Genomic DNA, 27,635 nt, shown 5'->3' on the forward strand with positions numbered 1-27,635 from the left:
TCTGTGTTCTAACAGACTTTCCAAGAGCTTCAGATCCAGGTGTCCATTTCTGTTTTGCTCACTGTCAGGACCTCTTGACCATAGCAAAGAAACCTTAAAAGTGTCATACCTAGAATCAACTTTGTATCTGCCTTAAATTATTATTGGCTTATTGTTTTCTTCATTCTAGTTTCATCAGTGACCTAAGCTAAGGTGAAACTCTTTGTAAATGCCTACTTAGACTTCACACTCAAAGCTATAAGTGCCAACTGTTCCTTTTCAAAGGCTTCTCAGGTTTATCCTCTCCTTCTGTCCCTCTTTCCACTGGCCATATTTAGGCACACAGTTGTTTATAATTTACTGAGATAGTTACAATAATACCTCCAGCGTCCTAGTCACAGGATTACCCTTTCATGTACTTTTTATTGAATTATTTGTTTTCTTGATGTTTTATTTTGTTTTTTTTGTATATTCTAGGTACTATGTGTCAAATATATGGCTGGTAAATATTTTTCCCATATTTTGGTCTGCTTCACTTCAGTGATGATTTCTCCTTCCTTCCTTCCTTCCTTCCTTCCTTCCTTCCTTCCTTCCTTCCTTCCTCCCTCCCTCCCTCCCTCCCTCCCTCCCTCCCTCCCTCCCTCCCTCCCTTCCTCCCTTCCTCCCTTCCTTCCTTTTCTGTAATGAAACTTTATAGTTTCATGTGGTGGCATTTGTCAGTTGATGGTCTTTCTGCATCTACTAAGGTCCTGTTTATGAAGTCATTTCCTGTGTCTACTTTGTATCATTTCCTCTATTAGTTTCAGGGTATCAGGTCTTATATCAAAGTCCTTCTTATATTTGGAGTTGAATTTTGTGCAGGTTAGATATTAGGATCCAGTTTCATTCTTCTACATAGTTATCCAGTTTGACCAGCACCATTTGTTGAAGAGGCTCTTTCCCCCAGTGTGTATATTTGGCTTCTTGTCAAAAATGAGAAGATGTGTGAACTTACATCTAGGTTCTCATTTCTGTTCCATTGATCAGTGTGTCTATTTTTAGGAAATTAACATGCTGTTTCTATTTCTATAGCTCTGCAGTATAATTTAAAATCAGGGATGGTGATACCTCCAACAGTTCTTTTGTTGTTTAGGACTGATTTGGATAGTATTATTTTTGTGTGAAATTTAAGATTTTTTTTTTTTAATTTCTGTGAAGAATTGTGTTGGGATTTTGATTGGAATGACATTAAGTGTGTAAGTTTGTTTGGTTGGATGGCCATTTTCACAGTATTAATCCTACCAGTGCATGAGTATGGGAGGCCTTTCCGTCATTTGGCACTTTCATTTCTTTCTTCAGTGTCTTAAACTATTTATAACAATTTTTTTTGTTTTTATTTTTGTATTTCGTATTTTGAGACAGGGTTTCTCTGTGTAGCCTTAACTGTCCTGGACTTTCTGAAGACCAGGCTGGCTTTGAACTCACATAGATCCACCTGCCTCTGCTACCCCAAGTGCTGGGACTACAGATGTGTGCCACCATGCCTGGCTATAACAGAATTCTTTTACCTTCCTTTGATTACATTGATTCCAAGATGCACTTTGTTTTTATTTTATTTTATTTTTTTAATATTTTTTAGAGGCTATTCTAAATGTGATTGTTTCCCTGATTTCTTTTTTGGTATGTTTATTGTTTGTTTATAGGAAGGGTACTGATTTTTGTTTGTTAGTTTTGTGTTCTGAAACTGAATGCATTTATTAGCTGTATGAATTTTCTAGTGGAATCTTTAGGATCTTTTATGTATAAAACCATTTCATCTGCAGATAGGGAAACGTAGACCTCTTTTCCTATATGTAATCTCTTTTTCTCCTTCACGTGTCATACTGCTCTAAGACTTGAAGCACTATAGTTAGTTGGAATGGAAAGAGTGGGAATCTCTTTTTAAGTTTTTCTGTTTAGTATGATGTGGTCTTACTATGTATTGGCTTTATTTTTTTGAGATATGTTCCTAGATTCTCCAGGACTTTTGTCATGAAGAGATATTGGGGTTTGTCAAAGGTCTTTTGTTCTCTAATGAAACAGTTCAGTGCTCTCTGTCCTTGAGTCTGTTGGTGTGGTGGATTACAGGTACTGCTTTACATGTGTGGACCCATTCATACTGTGGGATAAGCTGACTTGATCAAGGAGGATGATCTTTTGATGTGTTCTTGAATTTGGTTTGTAAGTATTTTATTGAGAATTTTTATATCTATGTTTATTAGAGAGATTAGCCAATAATTTCCTATTTTTTTTCCTTCCTTACATTTTTGGTTTTGGTATTGAGTAAGACTGGTGTCATAAAAACAATTTGCAAGTGTTTCTTCCTTTCCTCTATTGTAGAATAATTTGAGGAGTGTTGGTATTGTTTTTTTTTTTTTGAAGGTCTGGTAGAATTCTGCATTGTATTTATCTGGTTCTGTTTTTTTTGTTTGCTTGTTTGTTTTGGCTTTTTTTAAGTTGGGAAAGTTTAAATTACTTTTTTATTGGTTATTATCTGTATATTTAAGTTATTGTCTTCATTTTAATTTGATAAGTTTATTTCTAGACTATCAAAATATTTATCTTTTGATATGTATTTATCTTTATATATATATATATTTCTAGAAATTCATCTACTTCTGGCTTAACTTTTTCAGTTTAAAGGAACAGATTCTTTTGTTTTGTTTTAGACAGGGTCTCACTATGTATGCTCTGGTTGACCTGGAACTCTCCATGTAGACCAGGATGACCTCTGGTTCACAGAGATCCACTGCCTTCTGCCTCCTGAGTGCTGGGGTTAGATCCATGTGCCACTGTGTCCTGTGGAGTACAGACTTTTAAAGTATGTCTTTCTGCTTCTCTGAATTTTCTCATTGTCTTTGAAATACTAACTTTTCACCTCCGATTTTATTAATTTGGGTCTTTTCTCTTTCTTCTGGTTAAGTAAAAGGTTGTTAATTTTTTCAAAGAACCAACTCTTCATTTACTTGATTCTTTTCAATTTTTTTTACTCCTGTTTCATTAATTTCAGTCCCTACTTTTTTTGCTCTTGCCATCTGCTTTTTAAAGTTATTATTTGTTCTTATTCTCTCCCAAGGCTCCAGGAGAACATTATTATGAAATTAATTATTCCATGTTTTGATGTAGGCCAGTGCTCCTCAACCTTCCTCATGCAGTAGTGACTCCCACCCACAAAAAGATAAGTGTTTCTTTAAAAAAAAAAAAAGAGAAATTGCATAAAATTCCACAGTAAGATAACCCTCCTCCTCCTCCCTTCTGTTTTTCTTTTTTCCCTAACCCTTTTGCAGGTATGTAATGAACACTGGATCTCTTTATGTGTTACTCTTTTTTTACTCTACCTTTTACCTTTTTTTCTTTTCCCTGCTACTAGGGCAAAGAGAGAAGGATACACGTGAACTAGAACAACAAAATCAAAGGTAGTGAGCAGTAGTGATAGTGTCAGTTTGGCAGAAGGCAGGTCCTGGGGAGGCTTTTGTCAGTCTGTGCTTATTACCCCAGTGATTGCTGAGTCATCTGGTAGTGTCAGTCATTGCTAATGGATCTTGGTTGAAATGTGGAAACCTCTGGTTCTAAATCTTTTTAGAAATGTATGCCTGTATAATTCATCCCAGCTCTTGAGGCCACAGTGACTGCTAACACAGTACTGCCCCAGCCCCTGTTCTCACTTCTTTCCCTGTTCACACAGACCTCTTGCAAAACTCATTCTTTTTTCCCCACATCATCTTCAGGAAGCATCGGGGTTTAAGTCTGAGCTCATGGAGAGAATGCCACCTGTTTTGCTTGTTTGAAACTAATTTTCCTCTTCATTGCTATTAAAATGTCTCCTTTGTAGCTATGAACATCCATGCGTGCTTGCTCACTAGTAACTAAGCATTAGAAACCAAGTTAGATTTGGGGAAAATATTTCAATATTCTAAAAAGAACACATTGGAGTCAGATTGACTTTGCAGTTTACGCCTTTTGAGCAAAATGTCAATAACCTAAGTCTTTGAAACTGGTGTACATTTTCTTATAGAGTAAGAGTTGTAGCCATCTTTTTTCAAATTTTATTTTGTGTAAATGTTTTTTATTTCCTCAGATGAGGGGATGAGATGAGAACTGTACCCAAGCTTTATCAATATATGGCTTGGGCTGAGCCCAGAACATTTCTATCTAACTATTCCTAGGCCTAGGCCTGGAAGCTTTTAGCCTCTGTACAATCTAATTTTCTGCAAGCCTGGACCTTAAAGGTTTCATCTTCCATCGTCCATCTGCTAACCTAGTCCTAAAATGTTTTCAGCCTCTAAGACTTACTGCAGAATAAATTCTTTCTGAACACTGGCTGCCTGGTTCAACTCAGATGTTCTGGCTTAAAACTCCTCTCCAAAACTGACTGATTCAAACTGGCTTCTCTTTGCTTCTTACTGAATTGCTCTACTTGGAAAAACTGCCTCTGAACTCTACAAACTGAACTGCCCAAACTCAGTTGCATTCAACTGAACTACACCAAACTGAACTGGACTGTACGGTACTCCCCAACTTTAATTATTGTCTCTGTGAACTCTCTTGGTCTCTCTGAAGCATCTTAGGTAGCCTCTCTTTCCTGTCCTTGTGAAAGTTGGGCGCATCCTATCTCTGACTCATTCTGTCAAATCTTTCTCTGATTTGTCACTTTGTCTATCCCTCAATCATTGTTTGGATTTGAAGGTGTGTACTAAATTCCAGCCAGAGGGATTAGCGTGTGTATTCTAGCCAGAGAGATTAAAGGTGTATAAAAGGTGTGTCTGTATTCTAGCCAGATGATACAGATGTAGGGTTTTGGATTTGATCCCTTGCTAGAGTAGCCATGTTGCTTGATTAAAATTTCTCTACAGTTTTTGTATATGGCTATTTTGCCTACATGTATGTATGTACCACTTGCATGCCTGACTTTCAGAGTTCAGAATAATAGGTGTTTGAAGCCCCTGGAACTGGAGTTACAGATGGTTTGAGCCATCATGTGGGTGTTCAGAATCAAATCCAGGCCCTCTGAAGAGCAGCCTGTGATCCTAAGTGCTGAGCCATCGCCCCAGCCCTACATCTACTTCTTAAGAGTTTTCAAAGTTTAAAAGAATATATATATATATATATATATATATATATATATATATATATATAAAATAAGAATTTTTATGGAAATAGAGATTCCTTTGATTTTCCTTTTGGTCATTTGGATAATTCTGGTTTAAATTTTTTCTTTGTGTGTGTGTGTAATTTTTTTGGTTTTAAAGATTACATTTAAAGGAGGTAAAGGTAGTTGGTTCTTACTTATCTTTTTAGCCTCAGAGTTATATTTGAGTTGCTTGAGATTGTATAGCTGTGGCTAGGGAATTGTGTTAGTGGGTAAAGCACTTGCCATAGAAACACAAAGACCAGAGTTTGAGTCTCAAAATCCCATGTGAAAGGCAGACTCGGTAGCACACATCTATACGTAGTGTTCCTACTGTGAGATGGAGGCAGAGTCACTGGAATATCTGAAAGTTCATGGGTCATCTAACCTGACATGCACAATGACTGTCTTTTAAAACATGGTAGAAAGAACGCCCTTTGGTGTCTATGGCCTAAGAATGTCCTTGGACCTCTACCTGTACTCTAGGGCTTGGTGCACTGCTTTCACATGAATGTGTAAGGGCATGGGTGTGCACACACAGAAATTGTCCAGCTAGGCAGGCTGTAGGTAGACTTTAACCACAGGTGACATAGTGCCAGATTATCTTCAACAACTTCATAATGGGGTTCCCCTAACCAGAAAGCTCAGCAAGAGCAGTGAGCCTGCTCTCAGTGCTCCATTTAGGGCCAAACAGTCACACTCAGGTATTTTCAGCGTTTAGGTCAGTTATGAGTTTCCTCATTAACTTCTGCCTACTACAGAAAGAACTGTCTCTGACCGAGGTTGAGAGAGCACTGATCCATGAACGGAAATGTAAATATTTAGAAAGCAGTTGAACAACAGTGTGTTTTAGCAAGAACAATAGAAGTAGGTTGCCACCTAGGGCCAAAGACTTCCTGAGCCTGTGGAGCAGGCCTCAGAGCCAGTCACAAAGTGGTTGATTACCCCCAAATCCTTCATGTCAGCCATTGTACCAGTGGGCGCATCGTGCCCTGAATGTTGCTGTTTGGCTTGCAGGAATCAGTTATTCGGTCTCTTCTCCCACAGTGGCCCGCACAGCACCTTCTGGCACTATGACAGCTAGCCTGTAGGGATCAAATTTTCAGGTCAGTTCCAGCCTGACTTCTCTCTGTTCTGCAACCAAAGTTGCCAGTTGGGTTTTACTACTACCTAGTTTTGGTGATCAGTGAAGATTAGTGGCAATAGCCGTGGTTGATTTGGGGGCCCCAGAGGCTTCTCTCATAGGGAGAGATCCCATGCCTAGTTCTGAGATTTTTGTTTAATAACCTATTATTTCTGAGAGCAACATTGTCTACCCATTCATTTTTTCTGTTCAGACTCATTTGTAAAACATATTTGTGTTAATTTTGTTGCTGTTGTTCTTCTTTAGACAGAGTCCCACCATGTAGCCTTTGCTGGCCTGAAAGTGACTATGTGGACCAGGCTGGCCTTGAACTCACAGAGAGCCTCCTGCCTCCTCTGTCTGTCAAGTGCTAGGATTCAAGGCATATACTACTACACTGGGGTGTGTGTGTGTGTGTATTGAAAGTAGTTAACAAAGTAACAGGTTTCCATAATGCTTTTACATGCATGCTTAGTTTTGGTTAACCCATCCTCCATCTCTTCCTTTCCTATCTCTGATTAGATCTTTAAGCCCAGTATTCTCCCAACCCACATCTTTCATATCACTTGTGTTTCTCCCCACTAACCCCATTAAAGCATCTTCTCCCTCCTACTCCCCTTGTGGGCCTGACCTCTACTGACATGCCAAGTTAACATGTCTTCTTTACTGAAGTGATTTACTTGAATAATTTGTTTTTAATGAGGTGTCTTATTAAGTTGGAATAGTTTCTGTTACAGCCTAGATATAATTTCTTTATGGGATATAAGGTATACAGATATGGCTGTGGTAAAATTAGAACTCTTATGCAAGTATAAATGAATATATATTTTGGATTTTATCTAACTTAGTTATCATGAGGGATTTAGTAAAAATATTTAAATGAATTCCACATTCCTAGTACTCTTTTTTTTCTTAATTGTGTTTTTTTTTTAAGATTTATTTATTTATTATTTATACAGTGTTCCACCTGCACACCAGAAGAGGGACCATACCTCACTGTAGATGGTTGTGAGCCACCATGTGGTTGCTGGGAATTGAACTCAGGACCTTTAGGAAGAACAGCCAGTGCTCTTAGCCTCTGAGCTGCCTCTCCAGCCCCCTAGTACTCTTTAATGTATGCTGAATCTTGAAGGTGTTTCTTTCAGTCTCCACAGTGTTCTTTTATCTTCTTGATATTAGTGTTTGTTCTCTTTGGACATCTATTTTAGTATAATCTCTGTTCCTTTGCTTTGTGCTGGAAGTCGTGATCTTCAGTACAACTATAATTTAGTCTAGTGGGGGCTTAGATTCACATGTAAATTTCAAAGACTGAGGCTTTCTGTGTGAACTCTGGCTACTCTACCATGTGATTTAGGCAGTACCTGTACTTGCCAAATGATTATCAAAAAAAAAAAAGACTCTTGGCAATATTCTTAGCCGTCAGCTTTCCTTCCCTTTCAGTACTTTCAGGTGGTTGCTTTTATATTTTGTTCAGAATCTATAATAATCTCAATCTTTGTACATATTTCTTGACTTTTTAATATCTCTTTTTTAAGTCTCAGTCATTACTTATCCATTCTATTGATTTTATTATTCAAATTGTTATTTTGCTTCAGTGTTTGTAAACCACTCAGTCACTCTTAGGAATACATATTAGAGAAGATACTCCAAGCCTTTGAGCTTATTTGTTGTCACCTCTGGTTACCTTACTGTAGAGTATTTCTTAGGAATTGTAACAGTTTCAAATGTTGGAAAGGAACAGGTTGATTTGTCTGGCAAGATTAAAACCTTTTTTATTTTCTTATTTAGTTCTAGGTGCCTTAGAGAGGATTAGTACATCAGGGCTAGTTAGGTCCAGTTCATTCTCAGTCAGAGTGGAAGTTTTGATTGTGTTAGTGCTGTTAGCAACTTAACAGCTGAGAAGTAGTGTCTTGGCAAGTCCAAAGCTGAGTTTTTAAGTTTCTCCAGGTTTACAGTATTTCTTTTTCCTTCTTTTAGACTGACTGGGAGGCATTCCTTGCATGGGTGGCTGCCTCCTGTTTTTGTTTCTTGCTCTGGCCTGGCTTAAAAGATCAAGTTCAGTAATGGCAAATCATGGTGTATATGGCTTTGCTTTGTTCATTGTACTGTGCCATTTGTCTGCTAGCAGATTTCAGGACTTGATTGCTGTTTTGAAAAGCGAGTGTGCTCTTCATTGTGTGACATGCAATGGTAGGATGGTATACTCTTTAGTACTTAAAGATGGTTTAATTTATGACTGAACTAGCGGAAAGCTCACACATTTCATTTCTCTAGAATTTTGCATGATAGATTCCCTGTTTACTTTTACAGCTTGAGGGTTGGTTTTGAAGATTGACCTTGTTTTTCCCCAGAGTTTTGTAGAATTTAGAGTAAAACATTTTTAAACAACTAATTTTGTGGAGTAGTAAGTCTTCAGCTGGTGGCTGCAAATCCGTGTGTAATGTGGAAGGGAGTCTAACAGTCCTTTCCAGCCCTTTGTCAAGTTGTCAGCATTTCTGTTTGCTCCAGGGTTGGCCTGTTGATTGCTTGTCTGCTGTTTTGTAAAAACAGGTGTCATATGTAAGTCATTTTACATATGCCACCAATATCATCTTCTCAGTGATTTAATTAGTAAAATTTTACATACTTTGTCCAGCAACTTCTAGTTAATGAAATTTTTTTTGTTCTTTGTTTTTTTTTTTTTGTTTTGTTTTTTTGTTTTGTTTTGTTTTGTTTTGTTTTGAGGCAGGGTTTCTCTGTTTAGCCTTGGGTGTCCTGCAACTCACTCTGCAGACCAGGCTGGCCTAGAACTCACAGAGATCCACCTGCCTCTGCCTCCCCAGTGCTGGGATTAAAGACATATGCCACCACCACCTGGCTATGAAATTCTCCTAAGAATTTCTCTTTTTGTTTTTCCTTTGTTAGTGTACAGCATACAGACAACCACCTTGAGTCATTTTTGGTCATACCCCTAAAGGTACTTGTGTTTCTGTATGTGGAAAAATATAAACATGACTTTAGAGTCAGGTTTGGGTTCAAATTCTAGTGGCCTCTGTATGTACTAGCAGTGTGATGTTACATTTTTTTCTAATTGTTTTTTTAGATTTTTTTTTTATTTTATGTATATGAGTGTTTTGCCTGCATGATGTATGTCAGTGCACCATGTGCATGCAGTGGTCACAGAGGCTAGATGAGGGCATCAGAGCTCATGAAACTAGAGTTAAAGGCAGCTGTCAGCCATCCTGTGGGTGCTGGCTGTTGAACCCAGAGCCTTTGGAACAGCAGCCATATGGCAGCTCACAAGCACCTGCTATTCCCAGTGGACACACCATACTTTTAAAACGTGTAGCCTTTAATCCTGGCAGAGGTGGCCAGAGGTCTCTTGAGTTCCAGGCTAACAAGGCTGCATAATGAGATCCTGTCTTAAAAGCGCACAAAACAAAGGCTATAATTGAATTTTAGAACTAGATATCAGGTGCCAGGAAAAAAAAAAAACTTGTAACAAAAAAAAAGGTGAGATGAGTTGGTGTTTTGGATCTAGTTAATCATCCCCTTACTCACTTCTCTGAATATTATAGGGTTCCTAGTCCTGTACAGAAATGAGTTTGAAAATATCTAGGGCCTTCCAGAGAAATTTAGTGTGCAAGCTAAGGAAGGAGGAGGGGTGAGGAAAATGAAGATTCGCCTTTGGTTTCGTTCCTGCTGGCCTAGGTGGAGGCAGTTTTGTCCTATGTTACTTGTAGTTGGGCTACATTAGCATTTGGGGAATTGAGAAAAGACAGCATATATTAGATATTCTTCATATATTAAATATTTGAAGTTCTATATGCACAGTGATATGACTAAGTACAATTTATTTTACATTTCTTAATTTCATGCCATTTATTTCCACACAGCTAGAAATGCTAAATGTTTTAAAAAGTACCAGGTCTTCAAAACAAAACAAAACTGTGTATGTGTGTGTGTGTGTAGGTATCTAAGGAAGCCAAAAGCATTGAGTCTGGAGCTAGAGTTATAGGCAGTTATGAGCTTCCTCACATATGTGCTGTGAATGGAGCTCAGGTCCTCTTGTAAGAGCAGTATGTGTCCTCAACCACCATGCCATCTCTCCAGCCCCCAAATCTGTATTTTGTTTGAAACAGGGTCTCACTGTGTCTCCCTTGTTGGCCTGGAACTTGCTATATAGACTAGGCTGGCCTCCAGCTCACAGAGGTCTGCTTGTCTCTGCTTCCTGAGCACTAAGATTGAAGGCAGGTTTGTATAGATTTTCTATGATGACCTTTACATGTTGTTTAAGAGAGGGAATTTTCTTGTATATGTTATATAATGTTAACATATAGTTTCTTAATAAGAGGAGTTAGAAAATTTGAAAATCAGGGACTAGTCCATAAAGTTCTCTTGAGTCTGTTATTTCTAAATCCAGAACAAGTTTAGTAATGAGGTTTTAGCCAAGTAATTGGATGGGAAGCCATCTGCTAAGTTATTCTTTATTTTAATTTTTTAGGTGTGTGCATGTCTTGAGTGTACACCACAGGTGTACAGGTGCCCTACAAAGGCCAGAAGAGGTTATGTATTTCCCAGAGCTGGAGTTATAGGTGTGAGGTGCCTGTTGCTGAAAATTGACTATAGGTTCTCTGGAGGAGCAGTAAGTGCTCTTAGCTACTGGACCATCTCACCAGCCCTCTTAAGTTATTCTTACAGAGTATTGAGTGAGTTGAATATATGAGAATTTGTAAACTGTCCTTTCTTTTCTTAATTAGTTTTCACTAAATTGTTTGAGGCACCGTGGCTGGAACTCAACAATCTGTTGCCTCAGACTCCGAGGATAGGTGGCCAATAGCACCTTGCTGAGCTTTGCCTTCTAGACCTTGCAAATTACTTGGAATTCAGAGAGATTATTTTACAGTTCCTTATCTTCTCAGTGTTCGAAACCCATGTTTTATGAAACTATGAGTTATCTTTATCAATATCTGGACATAATTAATGACAGCTTAAAAAAACCTACCAGTTTAAAAGTATATAGGCACAGCTAGGTGTGGAGGCACATACCTGTAATCCAAGCACTAGGAAGATAGGAGCAGGTGGACTTCTGTAAGTGTTAGATCAGCCAGGGCTACATAGTGAGACCTTGTCTCAAAAACAAACCAGCCAAACAAAAACCAGCCTAAACCAAACCAAAAAAGACAATACTTTTTTCACCATGTCACCGAAGATTGCAGTCAGTTTTTGCTAGAACTGCCTAACACGTTAAAGAGACGAGTGAGGGATATCTTACTCCATGTATTATGAGAGGTTGAGAAACAGTTCTGTTATTTAAGAACAATCATAGCTTACTTATTGATTCTCTTAGTGAAATCTACCAACAGGGATAACGATATTCCACAAAGGTCTGTGTTCACACGGTACTCCGAGGTAAGGAGTGCGTACTTGCTTTTATAGAGCACCCAAGTGGTGGCTCGCAACTGCATCTGTAACTGCAGTTCCATGGGACGTCATGCCCTCTTCTGGACTCCTCTGACTCCCAAATGCATGTGACGTAAAAACTCTTGCATGCAGACAGATACATGTGCACATAGGCACACCCTTAAAAAAATAACAGAACAAAACACTCATTGTTCTGTGTATGTTATAAAGCAAAACACTTCTCCATGGTTTGTTCAGAGCAAGTGTTTTGTGGTTTAAAAAGTCCCGTTAGAAGCACTACTTTTCATGTAACGTGGGGATGGTTGTTGTTGTTGGTGGTGGTAGTTGTGGCTGCAGTGCATCCCAATACTCGGGAGTCAGAGGCAAGTGAATTCACGGCTAGGCTGGTCTCCAAAGGGATAGCCAGGGCTACAGAGAGTAACCCTGTCTCAAAACCAACCAACCAACCAAACAAACAAAAACCAAATTGAGAAATTGCTGAAAGCATTGGATTTTTTTGTTTCTGTAGCATTTTCACTTCATTATGACGCTCACAGATATTTTAAGTTGAAGTTAAGTCATTATTTTACATATATGAGAGCTTTGTCTGCATGTCCAATGCATGGTAGAAGAGGGCATCAGATCTCAGTAGTTGCTGGGAATTGAACTCAGGACCCCTGGAAGAGAAGATAATGCTCTTAAACATTGAGCCATCTCTCCAGCCCCAAAGTTAAGTCTGATTAAATACAGGTCCTTCTGATTTTGAGATTATTTTTTTAAATTGCCATCTCTTATTTTTTAGTGTCATTGTTCTCCAAATATTATTGTGGAGTCATAACATTGAAGGCTCAGTCTCATGGACCCTTTGTCAAGTTTTCTTGTTTTTGTTTATTTGTGTTATCTTAAAAGCATTTATTTAGGGGCTCAGCACTGTGCAGGATGGTATGGTACATGTCTGGTAGTGTGAAAAGAATGAATATCTTTCTAATGCAGTGGGTTAAATTCTCAAGGTAAGGGCAGAAGTCAGATGCAGAAACAAGAGAAAATGCTTTTCAGTATGCTATGTATTCTGCTGATTATGGGGTTGGATTACAGGCAAGAATCCTGTAGCCATAGCAAGGGTCGAGGGTATTAGCCCCAGCCTAGACAGGTGTAGGAAAACAGGAGTACTTAATGTTGCATAGATCATGAGACGATCTTGAACACTACTCAGAGGCATCAGATAGCAAGGATAGTGTGAATGATGTCTGAGACCTCCCTAATGGTAAGTAGCACATTTAATAGAGTACTTATCTGTTTACTCAGCAACTTCCTCAGCATTACCCTGCATTTACAGTTATGGATTAGCATTAGGTATCAGAATGCAGGAGTTGATTATGATGTAAAATTAGCCATGAAATGGTTGTCATGTCATTCATACCAGGTATTAGGAATAAGAACTTACTTTATTATTTTCTTATTGTGTACTCGCGCATTAAACATTTTACACACCTTTGTTATTTGTTTCTGTTTGACAAACGGGAATCTAAAATACGGTAGAGTTTACCCCACAACATGAAATTCTCAAGCCTAAACACTGCATCCATATATACACTTTGCCATGACAGCTATTAAGTTAAGTATATGTATTTTACACCAACTGTGTATAAGCCACGTAGTGGGGATAAATGCTCTAGAAAAAGGTAGATCACATGAATCCTCTAAATGGAGCTTACAGCGTTGTGCTTCAGTTTCCGTTTCTTTTGTCTCAGCAGATCACCCTTAGTGCTGTGCCCTAGAACAACTTAAAAGGGATTGATACCTCAAAAGAGCTCCATTAAAAGACTGCTTATTCCAGTGTGTGAAAGTGCTACAGAGTGAAAATGGAGTTTCAGGAAGGTTGAGTCAGGGAGTGGGTGGAGCCTGGAGAGATTTTCTCAGGGTGATAAGGCTCAGGCTTTCAGTCTACAAGCAGAGACAGGCAAGTTGGCAGTGGTTCCTCCGTGGGAAGGAGCTTGATCTGCTCTGATGCTGAGACCCTTTAAGTTACAAAGGCTTGTGACTAGTGGGATCTGGCTAGGGATCGCGGTCAAAGAGCACAATGCTGGTGAGGATCAACCAGGAGTCTACATTGTGCTGGCTTTAGAGAGGCCATGATGAGAGTTTGGGCCAAGTGATTACAAACATCTCCCACTCTACTGTTTGGAATCTTTGGACATGTAGTTGTGAATAGCAAAACTGTGAGTTGGGCTTTAAAAAAGTACGAAACTAGATGCCATCATGTTTGCATGGCTATGATTTCTTTAGTGTAAGGCCGTGACATACCAATTTATGTGTTTTCTGCTCTTGCCCTTCCTTCCTTTCAAAGGACAGGGAATTAAGAGGCGTTCAGATTGATGTGAGCTTTTCTTTCTGATTCTTTTTCTATCATCCTTTGCTCATACTTCATCTGTGCTGTGGTCAGCAGCCCACCGTGCTCTCATGGATTCTAACTGCTGTTCTTTGTGCTCTGTTTTTTCCCTGTCTGTGTGGTGAAATTTGCCTCCTGATTTGCTTTCTCTAGTTATGGCTGCTTGGGAGATCCTTTCTATAGAGTTTTTTTGTTCCATCCTAACCTTTGTAACATTGTTACTATTCTCATTGTACTGTAATTTAATTACCTGTTTTTTTATATAGTACCTCCTTAATAAATCGGAAATTAGTTCTGGTCATGAAATACTGTAGGAGCTCAGAAAAGTGAAAAGATTTTCTTTACTCTTTTTGTATGCTGTTCAGTTGTATGAATGTAATAAGAGTGTGGTTAATACGCTCTTAGGAGTTTTTAAAATAATCTAAGATAAGTTAAAAAAAGTTCTGAATTTTAAAATTTTCTTACAATAATGGAACTTGAACCCAAGGCCTCATAAGTGCTAGGGAGGTACTCTATGACTGAGCTACATATTTAGCCCAAAGTTCTGATTTTTCAAATGGTTTATTTTTTTTATTTACAGTTTTAATTTTTATTATTTATGGGGTAAAACCGATTGTTTTTATTATGATTTATGCATAAGTATATTTGCTCTAAATCTGTAATTATTCTGTCAGCATTGGCAAAAAATAAATAAGTGAAAGTATTTCTGGTATGTTTGTGTTTTAATTTATGTGGATTTATTTGCTTCATTGTTGAATATTATTCTTCTTTAGAGTCTTCATTGTTTTCATATATCTACCTTTTATGGCTTATGGGAGCTACTTGCTCATTTTGATCAGTGCTTTCTTTCCCCCTTCCTTGAAGATTAATAAATAAGTACTGTGTCATGTAATAGTGATATTTGGACAGAGCAAGGCTAAACACCAAGTTAGCAGAGAATCATATCCATGCTGTTGAGTTTCATCATTTCCCAAAGTGTGTGGCCATGATTCCAGAGCAGAGACAGTACCAGATACCAGATGTGCCTCTTGATTTTGACTCTTGATGGAATGAAAGAATATGTTATTTAACAAAGCTTTAAAGTGCTGATCTTGAAATAAGGTTCAAGAATCCCTGCTTGCAGCTGCCCACTTAGTAGTTAATGTACTTGTAAACAGAAGCAAGCACACCATTCATGGGTCCTGCTACACTCCACCACCACCCTGTGTGTTTCCGGGGGGGCAGAGAAGCAGAGACAGATAAGGGCAGACAGAGAGAAACACACAGTCAGTCAGTTGGTGTCTTTAACAGGAAAACCCCATTTACTCTATATACTCTCTTCTGCTTTTTGACTTAGAATATCCTGTTCTAGCCTTCCTAACTTCCCAGCCAGGACACGTTAATAGCCCGTGTTCGTAGGAAATGTGAGAAAGATTCACTGGATTATGGTGTTTTCTTTGAGCAAGAGCTGAACATCCCTTTACCAGAATCCTGAGCATGTTTATGCTTTCCTTTCCATGCTTGCTTCCACCACAAATGCTTTTGGTTTCTAAGAAATGATTATAGCTTAGTGTTTAGTAGAGTCTTTGGCCAGTAAAATTTATTTGAAGCATATTCTGTAATGGAGAAACTCTGGCAGTAGAAATTCTCTGTATATACTTGTATGCATTCTTAATTGCTCTCCTTCCCTGCTATGACTTGGGACTTATAGGGAGGGTATTTTGTTTTTAATACTATGTCAACTGAAGCTACAGGTTTTGAGTTTTATATATATGTGTGTGTGTGTGTATTCTCTCTCTCTATATAATATATATTTTGTTTTGGTTTCTCTGTGTAGCCTTGGCTGTCCTGAAACTCACTCTGTAGACCAGGCTGGCTTCGAACTCAGAGATCCATCTGCCTCTGCCTCCCAAGTGCTGGAATTAAAGACTGAGCCACCACTACCCGGAAGTTAGCAGGTTTTGTTAGACCTAGACAGCTGGTCTCTAGTAAGAGAGCTGAGATCACCAAGTTTATAGGTACTAGAAAGTTTACAGTGAAATTACCTGGTAATGATGTCAGGCCTGTGAAATGCCTCTCCCCACTTTCAGGAATGCTTTTTTATAGGCTTAGAGTAGTCTATTGATGTTAACATATATATATATACATACATACATACATACATACATATATACACACATATATATGTATATGTATACACATTCTCATTTCTTATTATTTGTAAAGACTATTAGTAAAGATTGTCATTGTTTTTGTCTTGTTTTTCTTTCAGTTGTAAACACTTATAAACTGTCTTTTTACACATTTGCAGTCCAGTTATGTGCTGAAAAAACTACAAAATTAATATCTAGATTTTTTTTTAATAATTATAGGTAAGAAAGCTTAGGGAGGAAAATTCCCTATAATCCCCAGGGATTCATACTCTTCTTATGATTTACTATGATGTCTGCTCTACGTTGTCAACTTGAAATATCTAGGGAGATGTGCCTCTAAGTGTGTCTTTGAGGATGTTTCCAGAGATGTTTAACTGAGGGAGGAAAACCTCATTATAAGTATGGCAGTGCATCTCCCGGGTTCAGGCCCTTGACTGACTTTTAAAAAGGGTACTACTTGGGGAAGCAGGAAGCCACCTGAGCACCAGCGTTCACCTCTTTTCTGCTTCCTGGCTGCACATGTATTGTGATCAGCTATTGGATGCATCTGCTGCTCTGCCTTCCCTGCCATGATTGACCATATCCCCACAAATTGACCCCAAATAGACCTTTCCACATTACAGTTTCTTCTTGGCAGGTATTTTGTTACAGGGAGAACTAGAACCAGTGTACAGATTTTTTTCCCTCTATGGTTTCTGTGTTATTTTAGAATTTGACTTACATACCAGTCCATTTTACAATGTTGTCAGAAAGTTATCTTTGGATACTTGAAAGTTTTCTTTTAGTATTTTATGGTTTTTCTGAGAGACCAAGAAACTGCAAGAAGATGAAACAGTGGCTTCTGGTCATATATGGTAATGTCCCTTAGGATCTGTACCTGGTTTTTACATTTTAGTTTTTCCACCAATCTTGTAGTACATGCAAGAATTACATGCTCTTCCTATAATTAAAGAGACTAAGATTCAGATAAGCAGTTTGCTTCAGGAGAATTTGGGACAATTTTGTTGAGAATATTATGTGTCACCTCCCTTTGCCTTTCCTGTATCACCACAGATTTTAGCTGACAGCATCTTTGAGCAGCCTCTTAGGTGGTATACACTGCTGCTTGTGCCTGCAAACAGGTGTCTCTAAGGGTTGTTACACTCTGACTTGCTGGATGGTTCTGCTGTTTTTTTCCATAAGTAAAGCTTCTTTAAATGCAGCTGTATCTGTTAAGTTACACATTGTATTAAAGACATCACCCACAAAACTTGAAATATTTGCAACCTGGTCTTTACACAGTTTGTGGACACTAGCTATTTCGTTGTAATCTTTATTTATTTATTTTTTTTGGTAGCCTTTAAGGTTTCTCACTCATTTATGCAGCCACATTGTTTCCTGTTCCCCTTTTCCCTCAGATAAGTCATACAGCCATAGAATTTCATGTTTCAGTTTCTGTGATATTTTCTATAATGATTAAATTTCTACCACACTGAACATGCCCAAACTCATCTGAATTTCTACATACCCATTTGTAGGCAAAAATTTCAAAAATTTCAAAATGTTTATTATTGGTTATTTTTGTAAACATCGTATACCTAACTGTAGCAGTTTAATCATGCTGTCTGCACTGTACCCTATGAAGAAAAGACTGGTGGTAGTTTACAGCAAAGTATAGGGGAACATTAATTTATATGATTGAGACAGTTGGATTAAAATTGGGTGAGTCTTGTCTTGACATAAGGTGAATATGACACTTTCATTCAACAGTAAAACATGAAATTTGTGTTCTTTCCACATTAGAACAAAAGCACTCAGTTACTGTCATTCTGCTTGTTTGACACCCATCAGAATTATGACTCATTTGAGCACTAGCTAGTTTTACACCAAGTTGGAGGTTTGGTAAGCATACTTCATAACACTATCTCTTTTTAGTTCAAATGTTAGATAGCTTTTACTGTTTTTACTTCTCTGTATTGGCTGTTATCTGAAACCAACTCATTTTAGTTTGTGATTTGGTTCAGCTTACTGACTAAGGAAGACATTGTAATGCTTTCTTTTTTAATATTACTTGATAGATTATTATATGTTATTAATATGCATTTCAATAACTTTCCTTTGCAGAAGGCTTTAGCAAATCTTGTTGACAAAGACCCCCAGTTGGTGACTTGGGGAGAAAACCCATATGTTGGTATCCAACAGATTTGGGCTTGTTCCCTTCGTGTTAAATAATTTAGTCTTTAAATCATTGCAATGGGGAAAATAATACTCTCTGTGAGAGGGAATAAAATATCAAATATAAAGCACTGTGAAAGTTCTCTTCCTGTGTGTCAGCATTTAAGAAGCCTAAATGTCATCCAGTTTACCAGCGCATTCCTGGGGCCTTCTGGTCATTACCTTGATTCTTTTTGACAGATGGATTTGTGTGTGTGTGTGTGTATGTGTGTGTGTGTGTGTTCTGTATTGCCAATATAACAGTGATCTGACTCTTTGAAAAGTGTGGGAGGGCAGACACTTTGTCATCCGTCTTTAATTCTCATGTTGGAGCAGTGTGTGGGGGACTGGTTTTGTAGTGTGTATAGATGAGTTTATAATTCTACACTATTCTGATGGCATTAGCCCACCTTACATTATTTGAGTTTCACCAGTGCTCTCAGTCAGTATGGTGGCAGCCACTTAGAGAAGTTGGTGTTTAATTTTTCTTAGCAAATCATGAAGCATAACAAGGCTGGTGAGTCACACTGCTTTTCACCAATGGTGTTTCCAATGCTTAGGAGTGATGAAGTATTATAATATACATGTATCTCGGTTACATATGTATGTATGTATGTATGTATATGTGTAATGACAGAACCACTTCAGAAATTAGTCAGGGCACATTGACTCATAAATTCATATATTCTTCCAATTCTTCATTCCAGGCAAGTCTGAACAGGATCTGAAAATAAATTATTAAAAGAACAGCAATTCAAAGTTAAATGGATATTTAATACACTGAAAAAGTAATCAAGCCCATCTGCATTTCTTTTTTAAAAGATTACTTTTATTTATTTTAGCTTTGTGTGTGGATTTTTGTGCATTTGGGTGCATTGCCCAAAGAGGCCACAAGAGGGCATTGGGTCCTCTGAAGCTGGAGTTACAGGCAGTTTTAAGCAGTGAATGTAGGTGCTGAGAACTGAACCCTGGCCCTCTGGAAGAGGAGGAGTAAGTGTGTTCTTACTCACTGAGCCACCTTTCTGGCCCCTGACTTTTCTCTTTTATCTGTGTTTACTATTTGAGTATGATGGCTTGAGATACACTTTGCTTTCCTATTAAAAAGAGCTGATACATTTCTGGTTTTGGTTTTCAGTGATTTTAGTATCGCTCAGTACAAAGTTAATGATGACAGGCAAAGAAAAAGAGTATCCCAAGCCCTGGGAACAGTAGCATTCTGGGGAGTTGCCTAGAGAATTGGTGAGGAAGACTGTAGAGAGCCTATCTGTGGAATGGAACTGTTTGGAAAGGACTTACTTCTAGGAGCTAAGAATGGAACTCCCCCCACCGTCAGTGTATATTAGCTGCTTTGGGGTTGAGTACTGATCACACGCATGATCAGTTGAGTACATGGGGTTGAGTACATGCTCACACGCATACAAGCTTGATCTGTGGTAGGTGTATGAGGGTATTTATTATGAGAAGTGTGTTTAGATTATTTCTGATCAAGAAAATGTCCTTTTTTCCGAACATTTGACTATTGACAACCTGTAATTTGATGCTGTTTGGGGTTTTGAAATCCGTGAGGATTCATGGTGGCAGTTTACATACTGTTTTTCATTGTGAGTGACATTTCCGTACGGCTGGTGTTGCTGGTTAGCACGCGCCTTAATTTATCTATTGTGAGTAAAAAGGCTTCAGGTGAGGTTTTAGTGAAGTTACTTTGGCCTCCTCTGACTCTGGTGAAGTCAGATCAGTTTGTATTTGAGTTCTGGGTATTTGGTGAAGGACCTCTCTTCTGATGTTCTAGTACCACCACCACCGTCACCGCCACCACCACCACCACTTCTTCCTCCTCCTCTTCTTCTTCCTTTTTCTTCTTCTTCCTCCTCCTCCCCCCCCCACCCCCCACAGGGTTTCTCTGTGTAGCCTTGGCTGTTCTGGACTCTCTTTGTAGACCAGGCTGGCCTAAAACACAGAGATCTGCCTGCCTCTGCCAGTGCTGGAATTAAAGGCATGCACCATCACACCTGGCTACCAAGCCAAACTTTTAAGAGTATGCTATTATTTTTTTGCATCCTTTAAAATATTTTTCTATTTTTCTTTGGAGTTACAATTATGGTATGTCATTCTCCCCTTCCCCTTTCTTCCTCCAACACCTCCTGTGTACACCTCTTGCTCTTTCTCAAATTCATGTCCTTGTTCTCTCTAATTATTGTTGTATGTGTGTATTTCTAACTTGCTAAATTTGTATGTTACTTGTATGAATAGATTTATGTGTTTTCAGGACTATTTGGTGTTGGATTACTCATTGGTGTGCTCTTCCCTGGGGGGGGCTGTTTCTCCTGCTTTCAGCATTGCTTAGTCACTTGTCATTTTTTTTTTTTTTTTTTGTCTAGGATTCAGTCCTCATGAGTTTTAACCCTTCTATATCAGTATGTCTATTCTTTCTTTCTTTCTTTTTTTTTTTTTTTTTTGGTGAGAATTCAGTTACAGAAATGATATGGGAATTTGGCCGTTAATTTTAGCTGTTAAAGGCAAACTGTAGACCCTCCTTTTTGAGGGAAAGGCAGAAAGTGTGAGAGCTTTAGTGGTCTTCTGTTACCTACTTTTACCCCAAAGTTCCTAGTGGGGTTTTGGGGACCTGTACCAGTAAGCATTATTTCATGAGCTTAGGATGTCATGTGGAAGTTTAGCTGATGTTTTACTGTAAAGCTTTTAACCCTTATTTTTCAATATGAAAACTCATCCCCTTCCAAGAAGACTAGAATATAAGTATTCTGCAATTAAAATCTCTATAAGGAAAGTCCAGTGTACATCACTCAGACTTGGGATTATAGTCACAGAGCCATGATGACATTTAAACTTTTAGGTGCTTTTTTTTTTTCTTAATATTTTGGTTGATAAATTTTGATTCTATTCTCATCTATTTCTTCTTTTTATTTCAGTGTCCTGGGTCATGAAACTTAGTCCACAACAAGCTCCATTATATGTAAGTAAATAATGTGCTTTATTTTAATTTTGTACTTATTTGCGTTTGCTTACTTTTTATAATTAACTTGAAATCTCATGTAGAAATTAATGAAAGTTTTGTACATCTACACACAGTTTAAATGATATAACAATACACTTTTGAAATTAACTTTGCTTTAATAGGTTCTAAAAATGCATGGAACTGAAGCGAGAATAGTATAGTATTTTAACAGAATAGTATTTTACTCTTTGAGGTCATCTTGTCAGTGTGATAGGGTGTGCATATGAAATCAATTGCCGTGCAGGTGCTACTTGACATCTTATTTTTGCCTGGAGTAAAAATGCAGTTTTACGCCTGGAGTAAAACTGTTTTTCTGTAAAAATAGGATGGAGGTCTTCAACTGCCATTTGAGGCACTTTACATTGCAACTATGTGACACCCTGCCACTGGCTAAAAACTACTTATCTCAGGACTCTGGCTAAAATTTCCCTAAAATAAGGTCATTGTAAGGTGAAATGGCTAAATGGATAAATCCAGGCTGAACGAGGTAAATTCTAGATAGTGTTTTTTTTAATTGGTTTTTTGTTTGTTTGTTTGTTTTGTTTTTTGTTTGTTTGTTTTCCTTTGTTGCTGTAGAAATGAATTGACTCCTTTGGGGTGGGAAAAGGTGTCTGTGGTTGAGGAGCCAGGCAGTACTATAAGAAGCCCTGGGGCCTTGTTTTGCAGTGGTTGGAGACTGGAAGAAGTTGCCCTGTGGTAGGATTTGAGTCACCTTGAAAACAAGGGCCATGTAGTTGTTTCAGAAGTCTCCACAGGTTGTTTAGGACAAAGGACAGATGTTGGAACAGTGGGAGGCAGTGAATATCTACTGGCTGGGTGACTGTATATCTGGGGAAAATATCTGTTCAGACCTTTTGCCATCTAAATATTGGGTTATATGTGTCAGTGAGTTGTAAATAGATTATTTGTATGTCAGGTTTTTGATATGCAAAAATTACAGTTCTATTCATTGCCATTTTGCTTTTTAAGAAGATTTTACTTCTGTGTGCAAATATTTACTTGCATGTTTGTGTGCCACACGTGTGCCTTGAGCCTTTGGAGGCTAGTAGGGGTCGTTGGATTTGGATCTCCAGGAACTGCAGTTATGGTGGTTGTGAGTTGCCATGTCAGTTCTGGGAGTTCAAGGCCATCTTTGTTTATCTAGAGAATTTTAGGACAGCCAAGACTACATAGTGGGACTTTCTTTCCTCTGTCCATGTATGTATGTATAAATTTTAGTTTTTGTTTTTGTGATTGATAATTGTGGAAGAGAAAGTAGTGGCAAAGATGTGAGGCAAAAATCGTTCTTATCTTACTATTGTGGACTGTACCAAATGCAGAATATTTATAGAGTAAATAAGCACTTGAGAATTATCTGCTTCACCCATTTTATCTTGACTTAAGGAAATGAGGTCTGAATTTGACAAAGTGACACAGCTGTGATTTGAAGCTGTTTTCTAGATGAGTCAGAAAGCATCATAAACATGTTAAATTTGAAAAAGCTTCATTCTGGGGGCAGGGGAGATGGCTCAGTTAGGTCAAATATGGGGACTTAGGTAAAAAGCCTGGTATGCCTGGGAGGTGGAGACAGAAAGATCCTGAGAGCTTTCTGACCAATCAGTGAAGTCCAGGCTCATCGAGAGACCGTCTCCACCAAAAAAAAAAAAAAAAAAAAAAAAAAGTAGTGATAGGGAAGATAGCAGACTTTGATTTTGATTTCTGGTCTTTACACACATACACACACGAGAGACAGACACACACAGAGAGAGATAGACTGAATAGCAAAAATAAGCAAAAAGTAAAACTCCTTTAGAAATGTAAGACTTTTTTTTTTTTTTGAGACAGGATTTCTTTGTATAGCCCTGGCTGTCCTGAACTTGCTTTGTAGACCAGGCTGGCCTCAAACTCAGAGAGGTCCACCTACCTCTGCCTCCTGAGTGTTGAGATTAAAGGCATGTGCCACCATGTCTGACTACAAGAAATTTTGAAGGAATCTTCTTAATAAAGTAAGCATATAATATATGATTACATATGTAAAGGAATTGAACAGGCTCTACAGAAGAGTCCCTTAATCTTCAACTTACAAATATGTATGTCAGTAGTCATTGTTAATGGCACAGTTTGCTGTGTCTTTTTAAAAAGAGTAAAAGTATATTCCATTCTCAGTGAACTGAATTAAGAAAAGTAGGTGCTATATGGCAGTGTGTTAGCCAGGGAGTCAGTTCTCTGCACCTAGAAAAAGAATTACTGAGCAAAAGATCAAAGATTATGTTGAAGTCTTATAAATTACATATTTGATGTCTTCGGGGGTGTTATGAGCAGAGGAGAGAAAACTGCTTTGAAAGAAGAAAAACAAATCTTGAGTACTTTCATCTCTAAGATAAACAGACTGGACTACAAATAATTATTTCACTCAGTCTTTTGGTAGAGTTTCATATTAAATAATTTTCAGTAGTTTAAAAAAATGTATAGTGGTACACACCTATGATTCCAGCAATTATGAGGCTGAAGCAGAAGGAACACCATTTGTTTGAGGCCAGACTGCGTTACAGAGTGAGACCCTGCCTCAAGATAAGCGTTCTGCACGATTCAGATGCTTGTATTGTGAAGTAGTTTAGATGAGACTGCTTTAATGCATAATTATTTCTTGGAGGAAATGTTCTCGGTGGATGTGGAGTCACTGGGTTGTAACTTAGAACACCAGTTGCTCAGTGTGTGTGTTTTTCTCTCCTTACCTGTTAATTCATCTGTGAGTACAGCCTTCATGTTAGGAGGAAAGTGAATTATATCACTAGCAGATGCATTTCTCGAGCCTCCACAAAAGTATTAATTGTTGCCAGGTGGATTACAAGATGCCTGTAGGTTCTACCTAGTGGAGGTGACTAAAATTGTGAAAAGTTTTGTGTATGATGATCTTGAGAGTATACTGAGAGTGAAAACTAGAGACAATGGTAGATGTAAGCAATGTTTTAAAAGAATAACAGAACCAAATGCTTTATATAAAATGAGAAGTGAAAGAATAACGAGTGATTGATGTGGGTTGAAAATTTGAGTGTGACAGCTGATGCAATTGTAAGCAGTAGAGGGGCCAGGAGGCAATACACTTGTTCTTTAAATACATATGACACATAGTTATCCTATGAGATGGTGAGCTTGGACCTCTAGGGCAAAGAAATTGAAGTGGAGATAGTTTGTATCATTACTGAAATATTGGTAATTTTGACTGGAAGTAGATGAGCTCTTTGAGAAGATAAAAAAGTAGATGGCATTAGAATAGGGGACAGTCCAGTATGAAGACAAAGTTGAATCAGGAGAAGAATAGTTTCAGAAGGCTTTTGGGCATATTCAACAATAGACCCATGTGTCCCACTGGACAATGAGTGGGTCCAGATATACCCACTCGATGGCTGTTGAGCCCCACCATATTGATGGGTGCTTCTCAACACAAAACCAGGAATTTGAAAAATTTGATTGCATAATTTTCAGGCATAAATTGTATAGGTGACAATGTTGTATAACAATTGTTTAAAAGTTTGGGCATACCTACAGATCAGTGTTTGATTCTTTAGCATTTTATTCCTGGGATAATAAATTTCAGTCACACATCAGGATTAAAAGTGAAAATTAGACTGGCGCTGGAGAAATTCATTCTTTAATTCAGGTGTCTTGTTTGTCGCAGCACTTGTTCCTGATGCTGGGGATTTAGCCATGGACCAGTAGGAGGTCTCTTGGCACCTATATTACAGTAAGGAGGGGAACACAACTGATGCAGAGGACATTTTAAAGAAGAAAAATGGTTTATGAAACTAAATAAACTCAGAGGATATGGTGATACCTGCCCAGCGGCTTGGGTTGGGTGACAGAGAAGGCCACTGAGGGTCTTGCCGAAGAAGCAGAGACTTGGGTAGCCGAGGGGAGAGCATAATCTTCAAAGGAACCAGTGCAGAAACTCCATGTGAAACTGTCTTGGTGTAGGAGCTGGTTTCTAAATATTACTTTATCTGCGGTTCCTTAAGCCTCTACCTCCCTCCCTTCTAATCCCCCAACCCTAGGTAGGAGATACGGTTAGAAGGGAACAGGGATGGAGAGCTCTTTAGACTTAATTTTGGCAGGTTAGGGTTGTCAGGTTCTTTGGAAAAATACCAGTCTCAGTCGTCAGACGATCTAGCAATCTAGCATCAGCAAACAGCAAATGCAGTGGAGTGGACAAACAGCCTCCTCCATCCACCTCCTCGAAGCCCCTTCCTCTCTCTGGGTTCTGGTATGTATATTCTCCCAGAGTCCCATCCCTCACAGGGAAGAACAGTACCTGTCTTCACATACTTTTAAAACTAAAACTGTAACAGCTTGGAGTCTCTTGGGATGCTGTGGCTTATCCTAAAGAGCACATGCTGGCCTTGGGAAGACATTTAGGCAGTTTAAGCATATGTATTTGGACTATGTGTTTGAGAAAAAATAGTTCGTCTTTCTAGCCATTTAGAATCAATGTTACGGTTGTACGTAGATACTTTTGAGCTGAGGATGGATGGTTTTGCAGATGAGGCTATCTTTTAACTTAGGACAGTGCAATCAAGATTCTGCTTTTGGAAAAGTTCTTTCATATCTGAATTACTTTGGAGGGTATGATGGTTGGTCTCTCTCTTTTAAGATTAATATAATTGCAATATTTCTTCTTCTCTCCAAGCCTTCCTATACACTCCTCCCTGCTCTCTTTCAAATTCACGGGCTCTTTTTTTCACTGACTGTTACTGCATGCATATGTATATATGAATATGCATATATATATTTCTAAATACAACCTTTCAGCCCACATAATGCTACTTGTTTATGTTTTCTGGGCTGACCGTTTGGCACTGCTTAATTAAGCACTTGGTATGCTTGTCCCTGGGGACAGCCACTTCTCAGACTCTAGCTTTCAGTTTCCTGAAATCTCTTAAGGTGGTTAATCTTGACTGTCAGTGTGACAGGATTTAGGGGATAAGCCTCTAGGTGTGTCTGTGAGATGTTTAACTAAGGAGGAAGGGTCCACCTATAGGGTTGGTCCTAGGCTGAATAAAAAGGAGAAAGCATGACCAGCAAGCATTTCTTTCTCCTGACTAGACAAAACTGGCCACTCCCACATGGCCCTGCCACCATTGTGGACTATATTTCTTCTTAAACCATGAGTTGAAATAATCTTTTAAGTTTTTTCTGTCATTTTTTGTCAGAGCAACAGAAAAGTCATTAATAACTGAAACAAAAAAGTAAAAAACAAAAACATTTCCAAAATTTGTGAAACTAACTAGCTGGTGGTTGATATAATTTTTGGATAGTCGTTTCACTCTCTTATTTCTTTGAATACCACTCACACACATTTGTGCCATTGTTAATTTTTCTAGATAACAAAACCTTTAAAATAGTAATAACGATAAAAGACTTACTCAGGCAGTATTTAACAGTTTAAAAGGCATGACATACCCATGTCATTAAGTTCTCACAGCATAGTGAGAAAAACACGTGTTAGAAAAACGTGAGTTTATGATGGTTCATTTAGTAAACGGTCAGGATAGAATTTTTTGTTTCTTTCTTTTTAAAACCCTTTTCTTCCTTTCTTTAAAATCACTTTTTCTAGAACTTGGTTCAAATCCATTTTCTTTCTTCTATATTCCAAGTCGTTATGAAGCCACATTATAAACTATATAAGCTGTTCTATAAACTATAAAAATCTTACACTTGCATAAATAAAATTTTGTCTTTTAACTAGCTCAATTTAATCTTCTATTTTATTTAAAACTTATTATTTTATTTGAGCTAAGTTGAAGCATACAAATAACAGTGATATAACCTATCCATCACTTTTAGTGTCATCTGTTTATCATTTGCATTATGTATATTTTGAGCCATATGAAAATTGACTCTCTTCCTTATATATATTTCAGCATATATTTTCTCATCACTAAGGTATTCTTTCATAATCTAGTACAGTGAACAAAAAACAGAAATTACAACATCAGTTCAATGCTCTTAAATAATCTAAGTCCATATCCAAATTTCTTGACCGCAAACTTTTTATAGCTCTTTCCTCCCAGCTCAGGATTTCATTATAGTATTAAATAGCTATTAGTTATAGCTCATTAGTCTCTTAGTCAAGAAAAAGTACTTTTCATATTGAGATTTATGAAAAACATAGCCATTTATTTTTGTAGCAGTTTTGATTTTTGTAATGTTTTTCTTCTGAGTTTGTAGGAATACTAGATAAATAATACCCTTCTTTTTGGTAACGTTATTCCCTTTTTGTTGTTGTTTTGAGGTAGTGGCTG

General features: G+C 38.0%; 1 protein-coding gene across 7 annotated transcripts in view; it reads left to right on the forward strand.

The window, feature by feature from the left end:
- The window catches only part of Akap13 (A-kinase anchoring protein 13), a 277,674-nt gene that overhangs the window by 39,556 nt on the left and 210,483 nt on the right, over positions 1–27,635 (forward strand). For all 7 annotated transcript variants that reach the window (XM_060367369.1, XM_060367370.1, XM_060367371.1 and 4 more), the window contains exon 2: positions 21,272–21,315. In XM_060367369.1, the coding sequence (XP_060223352.1) occupies positions 21,283–21,315 (33 nt within the window). In that variant the 5' untranslated portion in view covers positions 21,272–21,282. The remainder of the gene's footprint in view (positions 1–21,271; positions 21,316–27,635) is intronic.

The sequence above is a fragment of the Meriones unguiculatus genome, chromosome 14 (genome assembly GCF_030254825.1).
Source record: "Meriones unguiculatus strain TT.TT164.6M chromosome 14, Bangor_MerUng_6.1, whole genome shotgun sequence".
Taxonomy (NCBI): Eukaryota; Metazoa; Chordata; class Mammalia; order Rodentia; family Muridae; genus Meriones; species Meriones unguiculatus.